Source organism: Carcharodon carcharias, chromosome 7 (assembly GCF_017639515.1).
Source record: "Carcharodon carcharias isolate sCarCar2 chromosome 7, sCarCar2.pri, whole genome shotgun sequence".
Classification (NCBI taxonomy): Eukaryota; Metazoa; Chordata; class Chondrichthyes; order Lamniformes; family Lamnidae; genus Carcharodon; species Carcharodon carcharias.
This window is the reverse complement of record NC_054473.1, coordinates 32080241-32100441: the sequence shown is the minus strand read 5'-3', so window position 1 is coordinate 32100441 and position 20201 is coordinate 32080241. Positions and strand designations below refer to the sequence as shown.

At 42.1% G+C, this 20201-nt stretch overlaps 1 protein-coding gene across 1 annotated transcript in view; it reads left to right on the top strand.

Moving 5' to 3' along the window:
• The first annotated feature begins 10849 nt into the window (after window positions 1–10849).
• nup210 (nucleoporin 210) overlaps window positions 10850–20201 on the top strand; it is a 103496-nt gene continuing 94144 nt past the window's right edge. The window contains exons 1-3 of the mRNA XM_041191767.1: window positions 10850–11701; window positions 16931–17067; window positions 18133–18264. Coding sequence (XP_041047701.1) covers window positions 11511–11701; window positions 16931–17067; window positions 18133–18264 — 460 coding nt within the window. The 5' untranslated portion in view covers window positions 10850–11510. The remainder of the gene's footprint in view (window positions 11702–16930; window positions 17068–18132; window positions 18265–20201) is intronic.

Sequence of the window (20201 nt, the reverse complement as noted above, 5' to 3'; positions counted from 1 at the left end):
TACTTTTTCTAGCAACTTTACATGACTCCTCTTTGGACCTAATACTTTCCTTAAGTTCTTTCATTAACAATGATTGGGCCACTTTTCCTGTTGTGCTTTTGTGCCAGAAAGGAATGTATAACTACTGCAAAGCATACATTTGTTCCTTAAATATTAGCTATTGTCTATCCACCATCATGCCTTTTAAGGAAGTTCCCCAATCTATCTTAGCCAACTCACACTTCATACCTTCGCAGTTTTCTTTGTTAAGATTTAGGACCCTAGTTTCAGATCAGATTACTTCATTTCCCATCCTAATGGAGAATTTTATCATGTTATGGTCACTGTTCCCTAAAGGACTCCGCATAACAAGATTATTAATTAAACCCATCTCATTCCAGACTACCAAATCTAGGATAGCCTGTTCCCTAATCGGTTCCTTGACATAATGGTCTAAAAATCCATCTCGTACACACTCCAGGAATTCATCTGCCATGGTATTATTGCTAATTTGGTTTGCCTCATCTATATGTAGATTAAAGTCACTCATGATTACTGTAGCATCCTTGTTACACACTTCTCTAATTTCCAGTTTAATGCCGTCCCCTACCTTATCAAAACTGTTTGGAGGCCTATAGACAACTCCCACTAATGTTTTCAGCCCCTTGTTTCTTCTCAGCTCCACCCAGGCTGACTCTACATCTACAGTCATGAGCCAATATCCTCTCTCACTATCACATTGATTTCATCCTTAACTAACAACGCCATTCCACCTGCTTTTCCTTTTTGCCTGCCTGTCCTGAATATTGAGTACCCTTGGATATTCAGTTCCCAGTCTTGGTGATCCTGCAGCCATGTCTCCGCAATTGCAATCATATTGTACCCATTTACATCTACTTGCACTATTCATCTCCATTATTGTGAATGTTCCATGCATTCAGACACAGTGCCTTTAGAAACATAGATACACAGAAACTAGGAGCAGGAGTAGGCCATTCGGCCCTTTGAGCCTGCTCCACCATTCATTATGATCATGGCTGATCATACAATTCGATAGCCTGCACCCGCTTTCTCCCCATACCTTTTGATCCCTTTCGCCCCAAGAGCTATATCTAATTCCTTCTTGAAAGCATACAATGTTTTGGTCTCAACTACTTTCTATGGTAACGAATTCCACTGGCTCACCACTCTCTGGGTAAAGAAATTTCTCCTCATCTCAGTCCTAAATGGTCTACCCCATATCTTTAGACCCCTGGTTCTGGTCTCCCCCACCATTGGGAACATCCTTCCTGCATCTTCCCTGTCTAGTCATGTTAGAATTTTATAGGTTTCTACGAGATCCCCCCCTCAGACTTTAGACTTGTCTTTTTAACATTTTACACATTTTTTTGTACTATGGCCCTATTTGCTGCTAGCCCTTGATTTCTCTGCCTTCCATTTTTGCTTTCTACTTTTCCATCTTTCATTCCTACCTTTATTTCCCTCTGTTGTGTCTCCCTGCTCAGGTTCCCAACCCCCTGCCAATCTAGTTTAAACCATCCCCCACAGCACTAGTGAATACCCCTGCTGGGATTTTGGTCACGGTCCTGCTGGGATGCAACCTGTCCTGTTTATACAGACCCCATCTTCCCCAGAATGGGTCCCAATGTCTCAGGATTCTAAACCCTTCCCTCCTCCACCATCTCTCCAGCCATGCATTTATCTGGTCTATTCTCCTATTCCTGATCTCGCTAGCACGTGGCACTGGAAGTAATCCTGAGATTACTACCTTTGAGGTCCTGCTTTTTAAATTATTTCCTAGCTCCGCATGTTCTGCTCTCAGGACCTCATCCCTCTTTTTACCTCTGCTGTTGGTATCGATATGGACCGCAACCTCTGACTGTTCACCCTCCCCCTTCAGAATGTCCTGCAGCTGCTCAGAGACATCCTTGACCCAGGGAGGCATATGCCATCCTGGTGTTACATCTGTGGCTGCAGAAATGTCTATCTGTTCCCCTAATGACAGAATCCCCTATCACAATTGCTCTCTCTGTCTTTTTTCCCCCTTCTGTGCAGCTGAGCCACTCATGGTGCCATAGACTTGGCTTTTGCTGCATTCCCGTGAGAAACCATCTCCCCTAGCAGCATCCAAAACAGAAAATCTGTTGGAGAGGGCTATGGACCCAGAAGGGTCCTGCACTACCTGTCCAGTGCTTTTACTCTGTCTGGCGGTCACCCATTCCCTTTCTGCCTGTGCACCTTTACCTGCGGTGTGACCACCTCATTGTACGTGCTATCTACGAATATCTCATCCTTGTGGATGCTCCACGTGGATGCACCACGGTGACCTCAAGTGCAGCTCCAGCTCTGAAACATGGATTTCGAGTAGCTGCAGCTGGAGATACTTCCTGCACACATGGTTGCCCTGGATACCGGAAGTGTCCCTGACTTCCCACCTCACACAGGAGGTGCACTCCACTTGGCCGAGCTGTTCTGCCATGACTTGCCTTTAAATTACTCCCTTTACTTTTACTTCCTCTAGTTTAGAGAATATTAAGGGCAGAAGAAATACTTATCAGGTCCTACTTACCAAGACTACTGCACTCCTTACTGAGGAAAGGTAGAAAATGAAACTATCACCTCCTTCCCTCTTCCGTGAACTCCCTCTCTCGCCAAACTCCAGCTGAAGCACTCTAATGCAGCCCACTCCAGTGCAAACATTCACACCACACAAGTGCCGGGCAACGACCATCTCCAACAAGAGAGAATCTAACCATTGGCCCTTGGCATTCAAAGGCATTACCATCACTAACTCCCCAAATATCAACACCCTGAGGGTTACTGTTGACCAGAAACTGAACTAGACTAGCCATATAAATACTGTGGCTACAAGAGCAAGTCTGAGGTTAGGAACCCTGCGTCGAGTAACTCACCTCCTGACTCACCAAAACCTGTACACCATCTACATGGCACATCTCAGGAGTGTGGTGGAATACTCCCCACTTGCCTGGATGAGTTCAGCTCAAACAATACTCAATAAGCTTGACACCATTCAAGACAAAGCAGCCCACTTGATTGGCACACATTCCACAAACATTCACTCCCTTCATCACCTACGAACAATATCAATTCAGTGTATACCATCTACAAAATTCACTGCAGAAACTCAGCAAGGATCCTGAGGCAGCACCTTCCAAACCTGCGACCGCTACCATCTAAGACAAAGGCAACAGACTGATGGAAAGACCACCACCTGGAAGTTCCCCTCCAAGTCACTCACCATCCTGACTTGGAACAATATTGGCGTTCCTTCACTGTTGCTGGTCAAAATCCTGGAACTCCCTCCCTAACAGCACAATGGATGTACATATACCACATGGACTGCAGCAGTTCTTCACCACCTTCTCAAGGGTAATTAGAGATGGGCAATAAATGCTAACCTAGCCAGTGACGCTCACATCCCATGAGCAAATTTTAAAAAATACAAAAGAGTAGTGACATAAAGAAAACAGTTAGATGACAACAGGCAGTGTCACTTCATTTCTATTAATTAGTTGCTTAATAAGATTCATTGGTGATGCTTCTTTGTACTTAGTAGCTGAAATTAGGTATGTATCCAGTACACCCTGGAGTACAGGCATGTAGTCCCCCAATAGTTCTCCAAATGTCTTCCACAACCAGTGGATTGAATTACCTCATTAAGCGAGATTTGACAATTACAATTTTAATCACTTTTTATTTATTTCAGGACATTTTTTTTGGACATGCCATCCATACCAAATGTTAGTTTTTCAACCTAGGTGTCAGCTTGTTACCATTTCACAGGAATATATATTTTTTCACTGGCATTGAAGATTGTAATTATGAATGATCAGATTTATCAGAAGACACAACTTGAGGCTGGCAGAACCAATCAGATCAATTGGAGGCAAAATTGAACGCTGCAAGAGCATTTTTTTCTCCAATTGTTGATTGTGGAAAAGTTGAGGCAGAAAGTTTTGAGTTCGGATGAAGGTTTCCACAAATCACAGTTACAGCTGTTATAATTTGGTGCTGCTCCCCAAGGAAGTTTTAAGAATAAAATAAGCAATTAAGATATAGTTTTAATAGCTTTAGTATTTCTTGAAGGAATTTTTAGTTTTTGTCATATATGATGGTATAGTTTCTTCATGACAAATTGCAGTCACCTTTTTTTTGAGATATTGAAGACACTCCTTGGAGTGCTTGCATTAAGTGGCTTTATTGATCTTTTATACCTCTGTACTGATGCAGGTACCAAGGTTTGAAAATAAAAAGTGATGCAGATAGGGCAATGCGGTTAATTTAGTTTCAACAAACTAGGCAAAGATTTGCATATTTAGGGACTTACTACAAGGCACTGCTGTGATACATGATATATGTAGTTGGCTTATCTATGGGTATGTTGCAGTGCCTCATTTTGTTCTTTAACCTAGCTGTTATCAGTTTGTTTACACACAACACACATGGTTGAGGTCCCTTAGTTCCATTGAATAACCAGGAAAGGATCCCACACAACAATTAGAGCAGGAATCATCCAAAAGGGAAATATGAGAAGAGACATTAATAATCCCAGTAAGAATAGAATCGACTTCTCCTCCTTCCCCCCAGACTAGGGGTAATCAGGTGTGCCTCGAACATCTTTTTTGTTGTTCTTGGGATGTGGACATCACTGGCAAGCCTTCAGAGTCAGTTCAATAGAATTTGACAGAATCACATATAGGGCAGACAAGAGTGGTAGGTTTTCTTCCCTGAAGGATATTAGTGAATTGTTTTGGTGTTTACAATAATCCAGCACCTTTCATTATTTTTTCCTGGTGCAGGTTCACAAATTAGTAGATTTGGTTATAAAAACAGGAAAACAGATGCTGCAACAATTCAGCAGGTCGGGCAGCATCTGTGGAGAGAGAAACAGAGTTAATGTTTCGAGTCCGTTTGTCTCTTTTTCAGATCTGAAGAGTAATAGAAAAGTGATGGGTTTTATGCTACTGAAGAGAGGGGGTGGAGTACTTGGAGCAAAATAGAAGGTCAGGGATAGGTTGGAGCTCAGGAGAGATTAAATGACAAAGATGTCATGGACATAAGATAAATGGGGTGGGAATGATGCTGTTAAAGACTAAGGCAGGTGTTAATAGTGGCATAAAGATCAAATAGCAGAATGTGTTAATAGCAGAACAAGGGTCAGCACTTTCTGAAATCAAACATGGGAACAAGCTACAGACTAGCCCTTGGCAGGGGGCGGGTGAAGGAGAGCAGGGGGGTAGAAAAAATCAAAATGGAGGACAGAGCTCATGATCTGAACTTGTTGAACTCAATGTTAGGTCCAGCTGTAAAGTGCCTCATTGGAAGATGAGGTGCTGTTCCTTCAGTTTGTGTTGGGCTTCACTGGAACGTTGTAGCAGCCCAAGGACAGAGCATTTTCCATTTAGGCACTTTACAATCTTCTGGTCTAACATTGAGCTCAACAACTTCAGACCATGAACTTTGTTCTCCATTTTGATTTTTTTTAGTCCCCCTCTCCCCTGCAGGCACCAATCTGTAACTTGTTCCCATGTTTTGCTTTCAGAGAGCTCTGACCCTTGTTCTGCTATTAGCACATTCTGCTATCTGATCTTTATGCCACTATTAACACATGCCTTAGTCTTTAACACTATCATTACCACTCCTTTTGTCTTGTGAATTGACATTTTTGTCATTTAATCTCTCCTGAGTTCCAACCTATCCCTGACCTTCTATTTTGCTCCACCTGCTCTGCCCCCTCTCTTCAACAGCACAAAATCCATCACTTTTCTACCTCTCTTCAGATCTGAAAAAGAGTCTTAAGGACTTGAAGCATTAACTCTGTTTCTTTCTCCACAGTTACTGCCAAACTTGCTGAATTTTTCCAGCATTTCCAGTATTTATTTCAGGTTTCCAGCATCTGCAGTATTTTGCTTTTATTTTAATAGCTTTAATTTATTTTTACAACATTCCATTATGAGTTTTGAATTGAGAATTAGTTGGTTACTAGTCCATTTCTTTCCCCACTACACTATTGTCCCTGTTGTTGCACAGGGGGAAGTAAGTTTTCTTCATGATGAATAAGACGTGGTACTAAATGCTTGGTTTTGCATTGAACAAGAGACCTATGTTTCAAACAGGTCAATTCAGACTAAGTGTTTGGGGAGAGTAATGGAGTCAGAAACAAGAGACAGGAGTTAATGCCAAGGGACAAAAATGTTCTTCCCAAAGTTCATTATCAGGAAATTCTGGCTCATCTGTCAAATATAGAAGCTAACTCCTTAGCTGTGCATGATAGCACAGAGGGGCAGCATGTGGATAAGAAAATAGAAGGACTAGGCAAGCATAAATCCATAGGAGATTGTGCAGGTGACTTTGTCGGGGAAGCAAGATAAGATATTGGACGAGATGTGCAAGCTGCATTTGGCAAGATAGGGAGAGCGACAATGTTTGAGAATAGATCAGCATTATCATCAGGTATGGGGACAAAAGGTGAATTTGAGGGTCAAGAATATACAGTGAAAGAATCAAAACTACAGGATAAAAACAAAAACAAAAAACTGCGGATGCTGGAAATCCAAAACAAAAACAGAATTACCTGGAAAAACTCAGCAGGTCTGGCAGCATCGGCGGAGAAGAAAAGAGTTGAGGTTTCGAGTCCTCATGACCCTTCAACAGAACGAGGTGAATCCAAGGAGAGGGGTGAAATATAAGCTGGTTTAAGGTGGGGGGGGTGGGGGGGGTGGTGCGGTGTTGGGTGGGGGGAGAGAAGTGGAGGGGGGTGGTGTGGTTGTAGGGACAAGCAAGCAGTGATAGGAGGTGATCATCAAAAGATGTCACAGACAAAAGAACACAGAGGTGTTGAAGTTGGTGATATTATCTAAACGAATGTGCTAATTAAGAATGGATGGTAGGGCACTCAAGATATAGCTCTAGTGGGGGTGGGGGAGCATAAAAGATTTAAAAATAATGGAATTGGTGGGAAAAGAAAAATCTATATAAATTATTGGGAAAAAAAACAAAAGGAAGGGGGAAGAAACAGAAAGGGGGTGGAGATGGAGGAGGGAGCTCAAGACCTAAAGTTGTTGAATTCAATATTCAGTCTGGAAGGCTGTAAAGTGCCCGGTTGGAAGATGAGGTGCTGTTCCTCCAGTTTGCGTTGGGCTTCACTGGAACAATGCAGCAGGCCAAGGACTGACATGTGGGCAAGAGAGCAGGGTGGAGTGTTAAAATGGCAAGCGACAGGGAGGTTTGGGTCATTCTTGCGGACAGACCGCAGGTGTTCTGCAAAGCGGTCGCCCAGTTTACGTTTTGTCTCTCCAATGTAGAGGAGACTGCATTGGGAGCAACAAATACAGTAGACTAAGTTCGGGGAAATGCAAGTGAAATGCTGCTTCACTTGAAAGGAGTGTTTGAGCCCTTGAACGGTGAGGAGAGAGGAAGTGAAGGGGCAGGTGTTACATCTTTTGTGAAGATCTTTTTACAACTTTTTTGCAAAAGATTTACCACCTGCCCCTTCACTTCCTCTCTCCTCACCGTCCAAGGGCCCAAACACTCCTTTCAAGTGAAGCAGCATTTCACTTGCACTTCCCCCAACTTAGTCTACTGTATTCGTTGCTCCCAATGCGGTCTCCTCTACATTGGAGAGACCAAACGTAAACTGAGCGACCGCTTTGCAGAACACTTGCGGTCTGTCCGCAAGAATGACCCAAACCTCCCTGTCGCTTGCCATTTTAACACTCCACCCTCTCTTGCCCACATGTCTGTCCTTGGCTTGCTGCATTGTTCCAGTGAAGCCCAACGCAAACTGGAGGAACAACACCTCATCTTCCGACTAGGCACTTTACAGCCTTCCGGACTGAATATTGAATTCAACAACTTTAGGTCGTGAGCTCCCTCCTCCATCCCCACCCCCTTTCTGTTTCTTCCCCCTTCCTTTTGTTTTTTTTCCAATAATTTATATAGATTTTTCTTTTCCCACCTATTTCCATTATTTTAAAATCTTTTATGCCCCCCCACCCCCACTAGATCTATACCTTGAGTGCCCTACCATCCATTCTTAATTAGCACATTTGTTTAGAAAATATCACCAACTTCAACACATCTGTATTCTTTTGTTCTTTTGTCTGTGACATCTTTTGATGATCTGCTCCTATCACTGCTTGCTTGTCCCTACAACAACACCCCCCCTCCACTTCTCTCTCCCCCCCCCCGCCCCCAACCTTAAACCAGCTTATATTTCACCCCGCTCCTTGTAAAGAAAAATCAGTTCTGTTGAAGGGTCTTGAGGACTCGAAACGTCAACTCTTTTCTTCTCCGCCGATGCTGCCAGACCTGCTGAGTTTTTCCAGGTAATTCTGTTTTTGTTTCAAAACTACAGGAGTTTGGTCTTATGGAAGAGGTGAGCTTGGAGAAGGTGGGGTAAGGCGGGAGAGTAACTACATACAAGTTATTGGTAGTAGGGTAGATTATACAATTCTCATCCATACTTTCAGATCTCTTCATGGCCTCCGCATCCCTACCTTTATCACCTAGTCCAGATCAACAACACTGAGATTTCTCCTGTCCTCCAATTCTGCCCTCTTGCACATCCCCAATTTTCATTCCTCCACCGAAGATGTTTTTTCAAATTTATTCTTTCATGGGATGTGGGTGTCGCTGGCTAGGCTGGCAGTTATTGCCCAGCCCCAACTGTCTTTGACGTGTAGATACACCCACAGTGCTCTTAGGGAGGGAGTTCCAGGATTTTGACCCAGTGACAGTGAAGGAATGGTGATATAGCTCCAAGTTAGGATATTGTATAACTTGGATGGGATCTAGCAGGTGGTGGTGTTCCCCTGCATCTCCTGCCCTTGTCCTTCCAGGTGGTAAAAGTCATGGGTTTGGAAAGTGGTGTAAAAGGAGCTTTGGTGAGTTGCTGCAGTGCATTTTGCAGATGGTATTCACTGCTGCCACTGTGCGTCAGTGGTGGAGGGAGTGAACGTTTGAAGTGGTGGATGGGACGCCAGTCAAGTGAGCTGCTTTGTCCTGAACTGTCATAGAGATCTACAGCACAGAAAAAGACCCTTCAGCCCATCAGTCTGCACCGGTTAAACAAGTATCTAACTATTCTAATCCCATTTTCCAGCACCAGGCCCATAGCCTTGTATGTCATGGCATCACAAGTGCACATCCAAATACTTCTTAAATGTTATGAGGTTTATCACCTGGTCAAGTTTCTTGAGTGTTGTTGGAGCTGCAGTTGTCCAGGCAAGTAGAGAGTATTCCATAACCTCCTGACTTGTGCCTTGTAGATGGACAACAGGCTCTGCAAAATCAGGAGGTGAGTTACTTGCTGCAGAATTCCCAACCTCTGACCTGTTCTTGTAGCCACAGTATTTAAAAGGCTGGTCCAGTTCAGTTTTGGGTCAATGGTAGCTCCAGGATGCTGATCGTGGAGGATTCAGCAATGGCAATGACATTGAATATCAAGGGGAGATGGTTAGAATCTCTCATGTTGGAGATGGTCATTGCCCGGCACTTAGTGTGACATGAATGTTACTTGTCATTTATCAGCCCTAGCCTGAATGTTTTCCAGGTCTTGCTGTATATGTTTACGGACTGCTTCAGTATCAGAGGAGTTGCGAATGGTGCTAGACTTTGTGTAATCATCAGCGAACATTCCCACTTCTGACTTTATATGGATGAAGCAACTGAAGATGTTTGGACCTAGTCCATATGAATCTTCATCGGAGTATTTTGCTTTCACCCGAACAGTGTCCCCATTTTACTGGGGCACAAATAATAAAACCACATTCAGAGAAAAAAGGAAATTTAAGAATTTGTACAATAACACTTTGAGTACACAATCTACAAGCTTCCCGGCCTGTTCAGTACTCCCTACATTTTCTGTTTTAATTTCTGTCTGCTACTCTGATCAACTATGATGGCCCAGGTGTCCAATTTGTCAAAAGTGCCCCCTTTTCGCTGGGACACAAATAATTTCATCCAAATTATAAGAAAAACCAAAGGGGGCTCAATAAATTAAATCACTACATTGTTCTCGCTACCTGCTTTTTTCATCTTGATTTTGCACCTGTGTTTTAATGGTCGGGAAATTGCACATTACAGAGCACAGAAACCAAAAGTCTCTCTATCCAGCAAAGTCTGATTATTATAAACAGGAGCAAGCTAAGAATATTCTTTATTTAATTGCTGCGCAGTTTTACCAGGAAGTTATCTCTACCTCAACAAAAACAGAATTACCTGGAAAAACTCAGCATTGTCTGGCAGCATCGGCGGAGAAGAAAAGAGTTGACGTTTCGAGTCCTCATGACCCTTCCACAGAACTAAGTAAATTATCTCTAGTTATCTCTACCTTTTAGCCTTTTTAGTATTCCTTCACCCCACCCCACCCCCACTAGAGCTATTTGTACCTTGTTTGTCCTGCTTTCTACCCTTAATCAGCACATTCCTTTAGATAACATCACCACCTTCAACACCTCTTTGTCTTTTTGTCTGTGACATCTTCTGGTTATTTCCACCTATTACTGGCTTCTTGTCCCAACAACCACCACCCCCCCTTAAACCAGCTTATATTTTACCCCTTTCCTATTTTTACTTAGTTCTGTTTAAGGGTCATGAGGATTCGAAACGTCAACTGTGTTCTTCTCCGCCGATGCTGCCAGACCTGCTGAGTTTTTCCGGGTATTTCTGTTTCTGTTTTTGTTTTGGATTTCCAGCACCCGCGGTTCTTTGCTTTTACCAGGAAGTTCTCAGGCTGGGTCTCTGAGAGACGCTGATAAACTAACGGCTTTGAGTCAGAAAAAAAAACACACACACTTCCTCATTTTTAACACTTTGGATCGTGACGCTTTCATTTTGTTGTATGATGCTTGGTGGACGAAGAAGAGATGAAAGCAAGAATAAGTTATTAGTCCAGCAGCAAGTGGGTTAATAGATCCATCCTTTCGGGCGCATGCGTTCTTTTTCCTCTCTGACTGCGGCTTTGAGGGTGGAGTGACGTTGATCAAATGGTAGGAAAAGGCGGGTAGTTCTTGTGTGGAGGACAGAGGCAGCGCCGGCTTGAAGTTGCCTTTTGCAAATATATTAAAAGGGTAAAAGTGAGAGCTGGTGGCGCCCGGAACGCTGTTGTTTGAAGCACTGGGGCGAAGGGCCGAATCGTGCAGTGTCTTTCAGGAGGAGCTGGGAGAATTACTGGGCTTTGTCCTTGAGTTTTTTAAAATCACCATATGCGTCCCACGCTTACCAGTTTCAGTGAAACTTGTCTGGCAGAGGCAGTGCGCCGACTATCAGAATAACCCTAGCGGTTCGATACACGCGGGTTATTTTGTATCCTTTAACTGCAACATGTCTGCCTGTCTACTGAATTCTCCATAAGCAGAGGCACTCTTGCACTGTCCGGGCCCTCGCTGTGTGAAATTATTAATTACCTGTTTGATACAAAGCCCCATTTCTTTTCTTTAGCCTTCTTTCAACCTTTATTTCGGACTTGAACTCAATTTTGCCGTCAATCTTTCTTTAAAATTAATTGCATGTTATTACCTCGAGCTGTGACGAAGCAGATTATGGCTCTCCACTTACACAACTGGATTTTGATACTGGCGAGCTGCACGAATTTTTATTCTGAAGCCTCAAAACTGAACATTCCCAAAGTTTTACTTCCCTATGCTAGAAGCACAACTGTCAACTTTACACTAGAAGCGGCGGAAGGATGTTATAAATGGTAAGAGTGACCAAACAATAATCTAATTTTTTTAGTGTATTCACGATTTATTATTTTCCCCCCTTTTTGACATCCCGTAATGTGTAAATATAATAGCTGCTGGCTGAATCCCGTCTTCCAGTGCAGTCACTTCCATTGAGTGCACGTGCTGTGGGTGCTTTGCTTGAAGGTTATACGCCATTTCTTAGTACAGACCGACTGCACGCGCTATTAATGTTAAAGGATCCGCCGAGTCTCATTTTACTAAACTGTAACGTGTAAGCGTTCTGTCTAAGGTGTTTGAGAGCGGTGTAAATTCTCATGCTATGACCTTCACGTATAGATACTTGGCGCCTAAGTTTCGACCAGTTTGAGTGACAACGTCTACAGGCTAATCTCCAAAACCAATGTTTTTCCTTGGGACAGAGGAAGCTAGGGGGTGACCTAATTGAAGTGTACAAAATAATAAAGGGCCGAGAAAGGGTAGACAGGAAATACATATTTCCCCGAGCTGAGGGGTCAATTACCAGGGAGCATACATTTAAGGTGATTGGTGGAAGGAATGAGGAAAAACGTTTGCACCCAGAGGATGGTAGACATCTGGAATTCACTGCCAAAGTTGGTGGTTGAGGCTAAAACGCTCAACTCATTTGAAAGGTACCTGGGTCTACATCTGAGGTGCTGTAACCTGCAAAGCTACGGACCAGGTGCTGGAAAGTGGGAATAAAATGAGCGGCTGGTTTCTTTTTTCTCTCTCTGGCTGATGTAGTCACGATGGGCTGAATGGCCTCTTTCTGCACTGCAACTTTCTAAGGTCCTATACTCTACTCCTGCTGTCTGAGGAAACACGTTACGATTGGAGCTGAGTTGAAAATCCCAAAACGGGGATTGATAGACCTTTGTTGTGCAAAGGTATTAAGGATAGTGATCACATGGTGGGTGATTGGACTTATAGTCAGCCATGACCTCATCTAACTGTCAGAACAAGCATGAGTGGCTGAATGGCCCACTGCTGTGTTTCTAAGAAGGGGAGAAACATACAGGGTGTTCTTAAAGTTACTAGCCAATGATCTACTTTACATCATAAGTATAAATAAAATACATGTGGGGGAAAAAAATATATATTTAAAGGCTCATATTCTCATGCTGACTGGCATCCGTTTGATGTACTTTTGCCCAGCAGAGGTACTGCAGTTACTGTAGGTGCAGCACAAATCCACTCGCACATCTGTGCAAAATTGAGTGATACTTCCTGAAAGAGACAGGAAGCTTAGGCCTAAATATCAAATTTTACACTCCAGTTTAGTGTCTGTGCACAGCCTAAATAGCTTCTATTGACACTGGCGTAAAACTGTAGCGTATGTGCACTAAGAATATGGAAATTAAGTTTGCCATTGAGGGGGAAGGGAAACAATCAGAACTAGACTCCTGGGTCTTAAGTGTAAAACACAATATCATGGTTGAAAATGCTAGAAAACACATCTGAAGATAGCCACAATGGCATAAGAAATAGGAGCAAGAGTAGGCCTATTGGCCCTTCGAACTTTCTCCCTTGTTCAATGTGATCATGGCTGATCGGCTTGAACGCCACTGGCTTGCATTATACACATATCTCTTAATTACCGTAGTACCCAAATAATCTATCAAAAATACTTGATGTCTGAATGCTTGCAACTCTCTGAAGCAGAAAATTCCAAAGGTATACAGCCTTTGAGTGAAAATTTTCAATTCGTCCATAAACAACCACTACGGAATTCTGAGATTGTAACCCCTTAGTTGTGAGACTGTGACCCCCTGGTTCTAGTTTCCCACTCATGGAGAACATGTGCCCAGCATCTACCCTATGGAAAGCCTTTAAGAATTTTATGTATTTTGTATCTAAGAAGGAAGACCAAGAGGTAATTTTGTTTTATTGTAAGTAATAGTACTGCAAAGCAGCTTCTATTAAACTCAGCTGCCTGGCAAGTTGAGTATTTCCAGCATATTCTGTTTTTATTTCTTTCAAAGTATGTTAGGTTGTAGGGGGGCCAACTTAAATTTGGAAGCAGTAGCTTGTCCTTTTTTTAAAAAAACTCTGCTGGATTTCTCAGACCCTCTGCCTCAAATGATATATTTCGTCTATGGACTTATCTGGATTGAATACAGAACTGGAAGACGTATGTTGAGAATTTACCAATTCATGAGATTAGATAAGGGTCGGGGGTGTGGGGGAAACTATTAATACCTTGAGTTCACTTTTTTTTAAAGAATAAATTATGTTCAAAAACCCAAGAAGATTCTATGGGCTAAGCTTTTCTGGAAATTGTCACTTCTTGAAAGCATTCTATTGATTTGTGAAGCAATATTTATTGATTTCTGAGGTTGAGGCTTCATTTATTTGGATAGCTTGGCGAAGTTGGGGCTGTTTTCCTTGGAGAAGAGAAGGTTGAGAAGTCAATCTCAAGGTCAGTCCCTCCTTTGTCCCCTATTGCTGGCCACCTATCCAGCTCCATCTGCCCAACACCGCCCCCCCAATACAGTATAAATTTCATCACATTTCCACTTCTCTTCACTCTGAAGAAGGGTCATATGGACTTGAAATGTTAACTCTGTTTCTCTCTCCACAGATGCTGCTGGACCTGCTGAGTTTTTCCAGCATTTTCTGTTTTTCTTTCAGATTTCCAGCATCTGCAGTATTTTATTTTTATATAAGGTTGAGAGGAGGTTTGTGAGGTACTCAAAATCATGAGAGGTCTAGACAGAGAGAAACTGTTCCCATCGGCAAAAGTGTCAATAACCAGAAGTCATTGATTTAAGGTGATCGAGAAAGAATAAGAGGCGACATGAGGGAAAACTTTTTTTTGCTTGAGAACGTGGTGGTTGTGGTGATGGTCAGGACTTTCAAAAGGAAATTGGACAATTATCTATCTGAAGAGAAAAAGTTTCCCTGCAGCTGTACAAAAGACAATGGAGTGGAATTAGTGGAGTTGCTCTCGCAGCGAGCTGGTACAGGCTTGGAGGGGCGACTGGCCTCCTGTGCTGTACCTATTGTGTGATCCTGATACTCTTATTTTCCATGTATTTTCTGCATTTGTGAGGCCTATTTGGGAAATGTCTCCGGTTCTTTGGTTGCCCTTTTTTTGCTTTACTTTGAAATGAATGAAGAGTTACAGGATCCTCACTAGATGAAAAATAATCAAATTTGAAATGTTACAGATTCTGATAATTATCACATTGAAACTGAAAGTGTATACACAGATCATCAGGCCAGTACCCCACACTTTCACATTTATACATAACGCAAATATTCTCCAACTGTAAATTACTGTCTTTAACACAATTAAATTGTATATCTTCTAGGGTTATTTTAATTAAGTCTCTGTATGCTTAGATCAGTAATGGATGTCAGTGTGGATGTGAACTAATTGCGTGCTCACAATTCATGGGGGAGGATGTTTTCAGAAGAATTGTTTGTAGAAAAATGATCTACGGTTGCTTACTGACAATTTAATGAGCTTTCTATTGTAAATGGCAATGCCTGAAGCCCATAGCTGATTTACAAAGAATACTTAATACAGCACTTTTCAGTTCTATTGCACTTACTACCATTCTGGTTTGGATTTTGTACCAAAATGTTAACATAGTTCACACGTAAGATAAAAAGCTCACTTTGTCATTCAAAGCCACACTGAAGAGTGTGAGCTACTTCCAAGGTTACACCTGAGATTTAAGATAATGAAGATGGGGACAGTACCAGTGATGAGAGACATTGAATGATTTGGTAGCAAGAAGGGTGTCAAAGGTAGAGGAAAGGAACAGTTCAGGAGATCAATAATAGCTGAAATGTTGTGACAGGGAAAAGAGGGAATTGAGAGTTTCTGGGTTATAGCAAGAGCCGAACTTTTATTTTTAAAGCATTGGCAGTGGGGTTAATGAAGTTGGAGTAGGAAAGATGAAGGAATATGGTGGTTAAAGATAATGAGGTGGACAGAGAGAGCTGATATGTGGATTCAGAAGACAGGGACATGGTTCTTCATGATTATGTTGCCTCTGACTTCATGAAAGAGGGGGTGTTGCAGACATGGCTGAGGAAGAGTGAGACATATTGGATTGGTGTAACCATAACAATAGAGTAACTATCAAGGGTTTTACCATCTTTGAAAGTAAATAAGTTACCAGGCCCAGGTGCAATGTATCCCAGACTTAAAGCTAGGGAGAAAATGAAGAAGGCTCTGACTCACTTTCCAATCCTCTGGCAGCAAGCATGGTGCTGGAGGATTAGAGGACTGTTAATCTTGAATCATTCAAAAACAGAATTACCTGGAAAAACTCAGCAGGTCTGGCAGCATCGGCGGAGAAGAAAAGAGTTGACGTTTCGAGTCCTCATGACCCTTCCATTCTGTTGAAGGGTCATGAGGACTCGAAACGTCAGCTCTTTTCTTCTCCGCCGATGCTGCCAGACCTGCTGAGTTTTTCCAGGTAATTCTGTTTTTGTTTTGGATTTCCAGCATCCGCAGTTTTTTGTTTTTAACCTTGTACCATTGTTTAATAAGGGAGCAAGGGATAGACTGAGTAATCAAAGGCCAGTCAGCCTAACTTTGGTAGTGGGCAAATGATTGAGAAAAAATCTGTTGAACAGCATAAATTGATCATGTCGATCGCAGCATATAAGTTGACCTTTTGAAGCTTCGCAAAAACCTCCCAAAAACAGGGGTCATCTTATATACCGAGTATAAAATGTGAACTGTTGGTGTGGTAGGTTGCCATTTTGAAATATGAAAAATTTTTTTGTTCTTGTCGCTATGTGTGGACTGCTCTGTGTGGGCGTGTTTTAAATTCCTGTGCATCTTATTGGCAGCAAGGCCTGTATTGCCTGCTTGATCCCATGCACCGACTTATAAGGTGAGTATAACCATAGACATATATTTGAGCTGAACATTTGAAGCTAACCCCTAAAGCGAGTTTAGCCCTAAACAACTATTTATTAACTGAAAAATGTGGGTTTGATGTATCGGCCTAAACATGCATTTTGGCATTCAAAAACAGGGACCGTCTTATATGCCAGGTCGACTTATAACAGCACAATCTTTGCTTGTAAATTCAGTCCTTGGTGAAGCTGAATGTAGATGGGCAAAATTATGAAATCTCATAACCTAATAGTTATGTAATGAATTGATGCTGTTTTTATGCACTGCTGCTGTAAGCTTATGCCTAATGTCAGTTTAATCATTGTATCAAAGAAAAGTCTAATCATGATTTTTTTTTTTGTAGGTGGTCAACAAGACCAGAGGTTGCAAGTATTGAACCCATAAACCCAAATGATCGGCAATGTTCGCAAAGAGCAGTTGTTGTGGCACATGCATCCCAACCAGCACGCCTCACCAGTATTATATTTGCTGAAGAAATAGGTATGGTATTTCTGAAAAATGCTAGTATTTTGAAAGCTATAATTTAAACAATTGTATATTAGATAAAGTTGTCTATTTGTTTTTAATCACTCAATTTATGTCAGTGAATACTCTTGGGCTACGCTCCGCAATAGAAACTGAGACAGTTTGAAACCCCTTATTTGTAGCTCAAAATATATGCATAGCTAATATTACAAAATAGATTTTTTTTTGTAGTTTTAAATGTTCTCATTTTTATTTTCCCATTGCAATTCCTTGCTTAGCAGGCATATGGGTAAGTGGCTGCCTTTTAAGCTACTCAGGATTTCTGTGTAACAAGAAAGAAGCAGTTGTCTTGGAGCTGCCTAGGGTATTGTCTCATCTGTGTGCTTCAGCCTCTTGATGCTTTCCCTTGAAAGCACAGTTGACATTTTAAAATGTGTTAGACCTATTTCTGGCATGTGTCAATGCAGCTTCATTCTGACAATGTTATTTTTATTTATATTCTTCACATGTTTAGCATGTGAATTATTTGAGTTTAAGTTGCCACCTGTTAATAACTTGTAACTTGAATATTTTTGATTCATTACAATCCATAAATTTTCATCTTCCTACATGTGAAGAACGTTGCTGTGATTGTTCCAGGGCCAATTGAGATGCATCTTCCTCAGTTTTTTATCTTTCTTTGGTATATGCACATCCTCATTCAACACTAAGTTCTTTTCTGTCTCCACCAGTTGAGAAGCTGGGGGAACATGCAATCAGATCTTGACTTCAAGGGTGAGAAATGATTGAATCATGATAAGCACTTAAGAAAAGGAGCTAAATTTCTGATCTGTTGGGACTTGGACAAAATTTGCTGGAAAGAAATGTTAGCTGTTTCACGTACTAGCTGTCTAACTTTTAAAATAGATTCAGTATTTAAAAAATGCTTGTTTCCAATTTGAAGACCTTGCATGGACAAAAAGACTGTTTCTTTATGGTGATTTTTAGTGCTTGTGAAGAATTGAACATAATTTGTTTTTTGATTTACATGTCCTTAATTCCTTGTTTGTCTTATTTTCCAATTTTTTTCTTCTTCAATAGCAATTGGGCGCGTATTGAGGTGTGATGCAATAGTTGATATCATCAGCGAGATTGAAATTGTGTCCACAACTCGTGAACTTTATTTAGAAGATTCGCCACTAAAATTGAGAATTCGAGCTTTGGATGCAGAAGGTACATAATTAATTACTTACTAACTGGCACTGAAATTTTGCATGAATATAAATTCTAGGTTCTTTGGCTATTTTAAATCTTGTGGGGGTACTTGTTATTCAGCTGTATTAGTAAGAGCTAAGGAGACCAAACTGTTAAATATTTCATGTTGATTTTCACTGTGGTGAGTTTTCAAACAGGAGGCAAATTGCACCTTTTTGTAAGGGTGGAAAAACAGCCAGTGCAATGGTAGGGGAAAATGCCACTTTAAAAATTAGTCTATTTGCGCTGCACTAAGCTGTGATGGTACAGTTATTGTAGTGGGTATAAAGTAATAGTCTCTGCAAGAACTAGATTTTGATTACTTGGAAAACTTTTTGTGTATCATATCTGTATATGTTTGCACACTTAAGCGTAAATTGCCCCAGACATATAAGTGGCCGGATAGCTTTACAGCTGCATGATGGAGTGAAGCATTGATTCAAGTCCCTAATTCTTCATGTAGTGAATTTCCTACTTTGTTTCACTGTGTTCAGTTTTTTTCTTCAATCCATTAAACTCATTGCTTGAGACAACTTTAACTCGGGGGTAATTAGGGATGGGCAGCATATGCTGGCCTTGCAGCGATGCTAACTTTAAGCACTCAACATACTCAAGTCTGAAATACTGCGCCTGTTCCTTGCAGCTAACTATGCCAGGAGCAAAGAAACCAGAAGGCCGAAAAAAAGATGGCTTTAAGAGATTGAACCACAATGGCATCCCATTTGGAGATGCAAGGCCTCACATTAACCCAGTACCATTTTAGCTACCTAGTAGACAGAACCATAAGCTGGAGGACTTGAGCAAAGGTAATCAGAATGATTTTCCCCTGGCCTGGGGGCCGGACGTGGCCCGTTGCATTTTTTCGTTCTTCCCACAGGGAGATTTCAAGATCCAGCCGTCTTTCTTCCCCCCCGACCCACCCACTCCTCAATCCATGTGCTGCACTCTGAGCCAGCCGGCACCATGTTCTGATGTACCTCAGCCGTAGTCACCAAAGGCCCAGGCTGTGGGGAGAGAGCGAGGCCCAAGATCAAGGAGCATGAGCACAGGGACAGGAAGCTGCCGACTGCCAATTGGGTGATGAAGTGCGAGTAACCCAGACAGCCACAGTGGGTGGCCGACTTGAGCCTTAATAGGAAAGATCTGAGAACAGATCTCCAGACCAACCATGACGAGGCTGGTCAGAAATATGTGTGTTGTAGGGGAAGTGGAGAAAAAGGAGGACAGGAAAAATTACTTTTAGAGCATGGAACAGAAACAAGCACTTTAGCATTCTTTATCTACTTCTAATAACTTATCTACTTTTCAATAGGACAGTCTGTATTAAATGCTCATCTCAACTCAGAGAACTTCATTTCCCAGATGGATCTGACAACAGAGATAGTCCTTTCCAGGATAGAGGAACTTGCAGGGACAGTGTAGAAATTAGAAGTTCCACACTATAAACTTCATAGTGAGTAACCTGGGATGGGGAGAGGAGGAAAGGAAGCAGGACACTCGCTCCATCAGCAGCTCAGCTGAACCCCATTCTGCTTTCCCTTCCAGCTCCATTGGTGACCCAGGATGGGCTCAGCCCCTGTTGATTGAGGAAGAGACACAGGCTGCAGGCCCAGATGCAGCCTCAGTCTAGGGGTTGGCCAGGACCTTGAGTTGTTGAGTCACTGCCCTGGGCTGGTTTGGGGGTGAGACAGAGTGAAAATGGAGAGAGAGAGATTGGGAAAGGAAAGCAAAGCAAGCAAAAAGTTGAGCTGAATTTCAGGAGTGCTGTGATTGAGACGCAGAAGCTGTGCTACTCATTAAGAAAAAGCAAACTCAGCTATCGCATTAAAGTAGTGGGTGAGTTGAATGTTTCTGTAACAAAAATAAAAATAGCTGGAAAAACTCAGCAGGTCTGACAGCATCTGTGGAGAGGAATA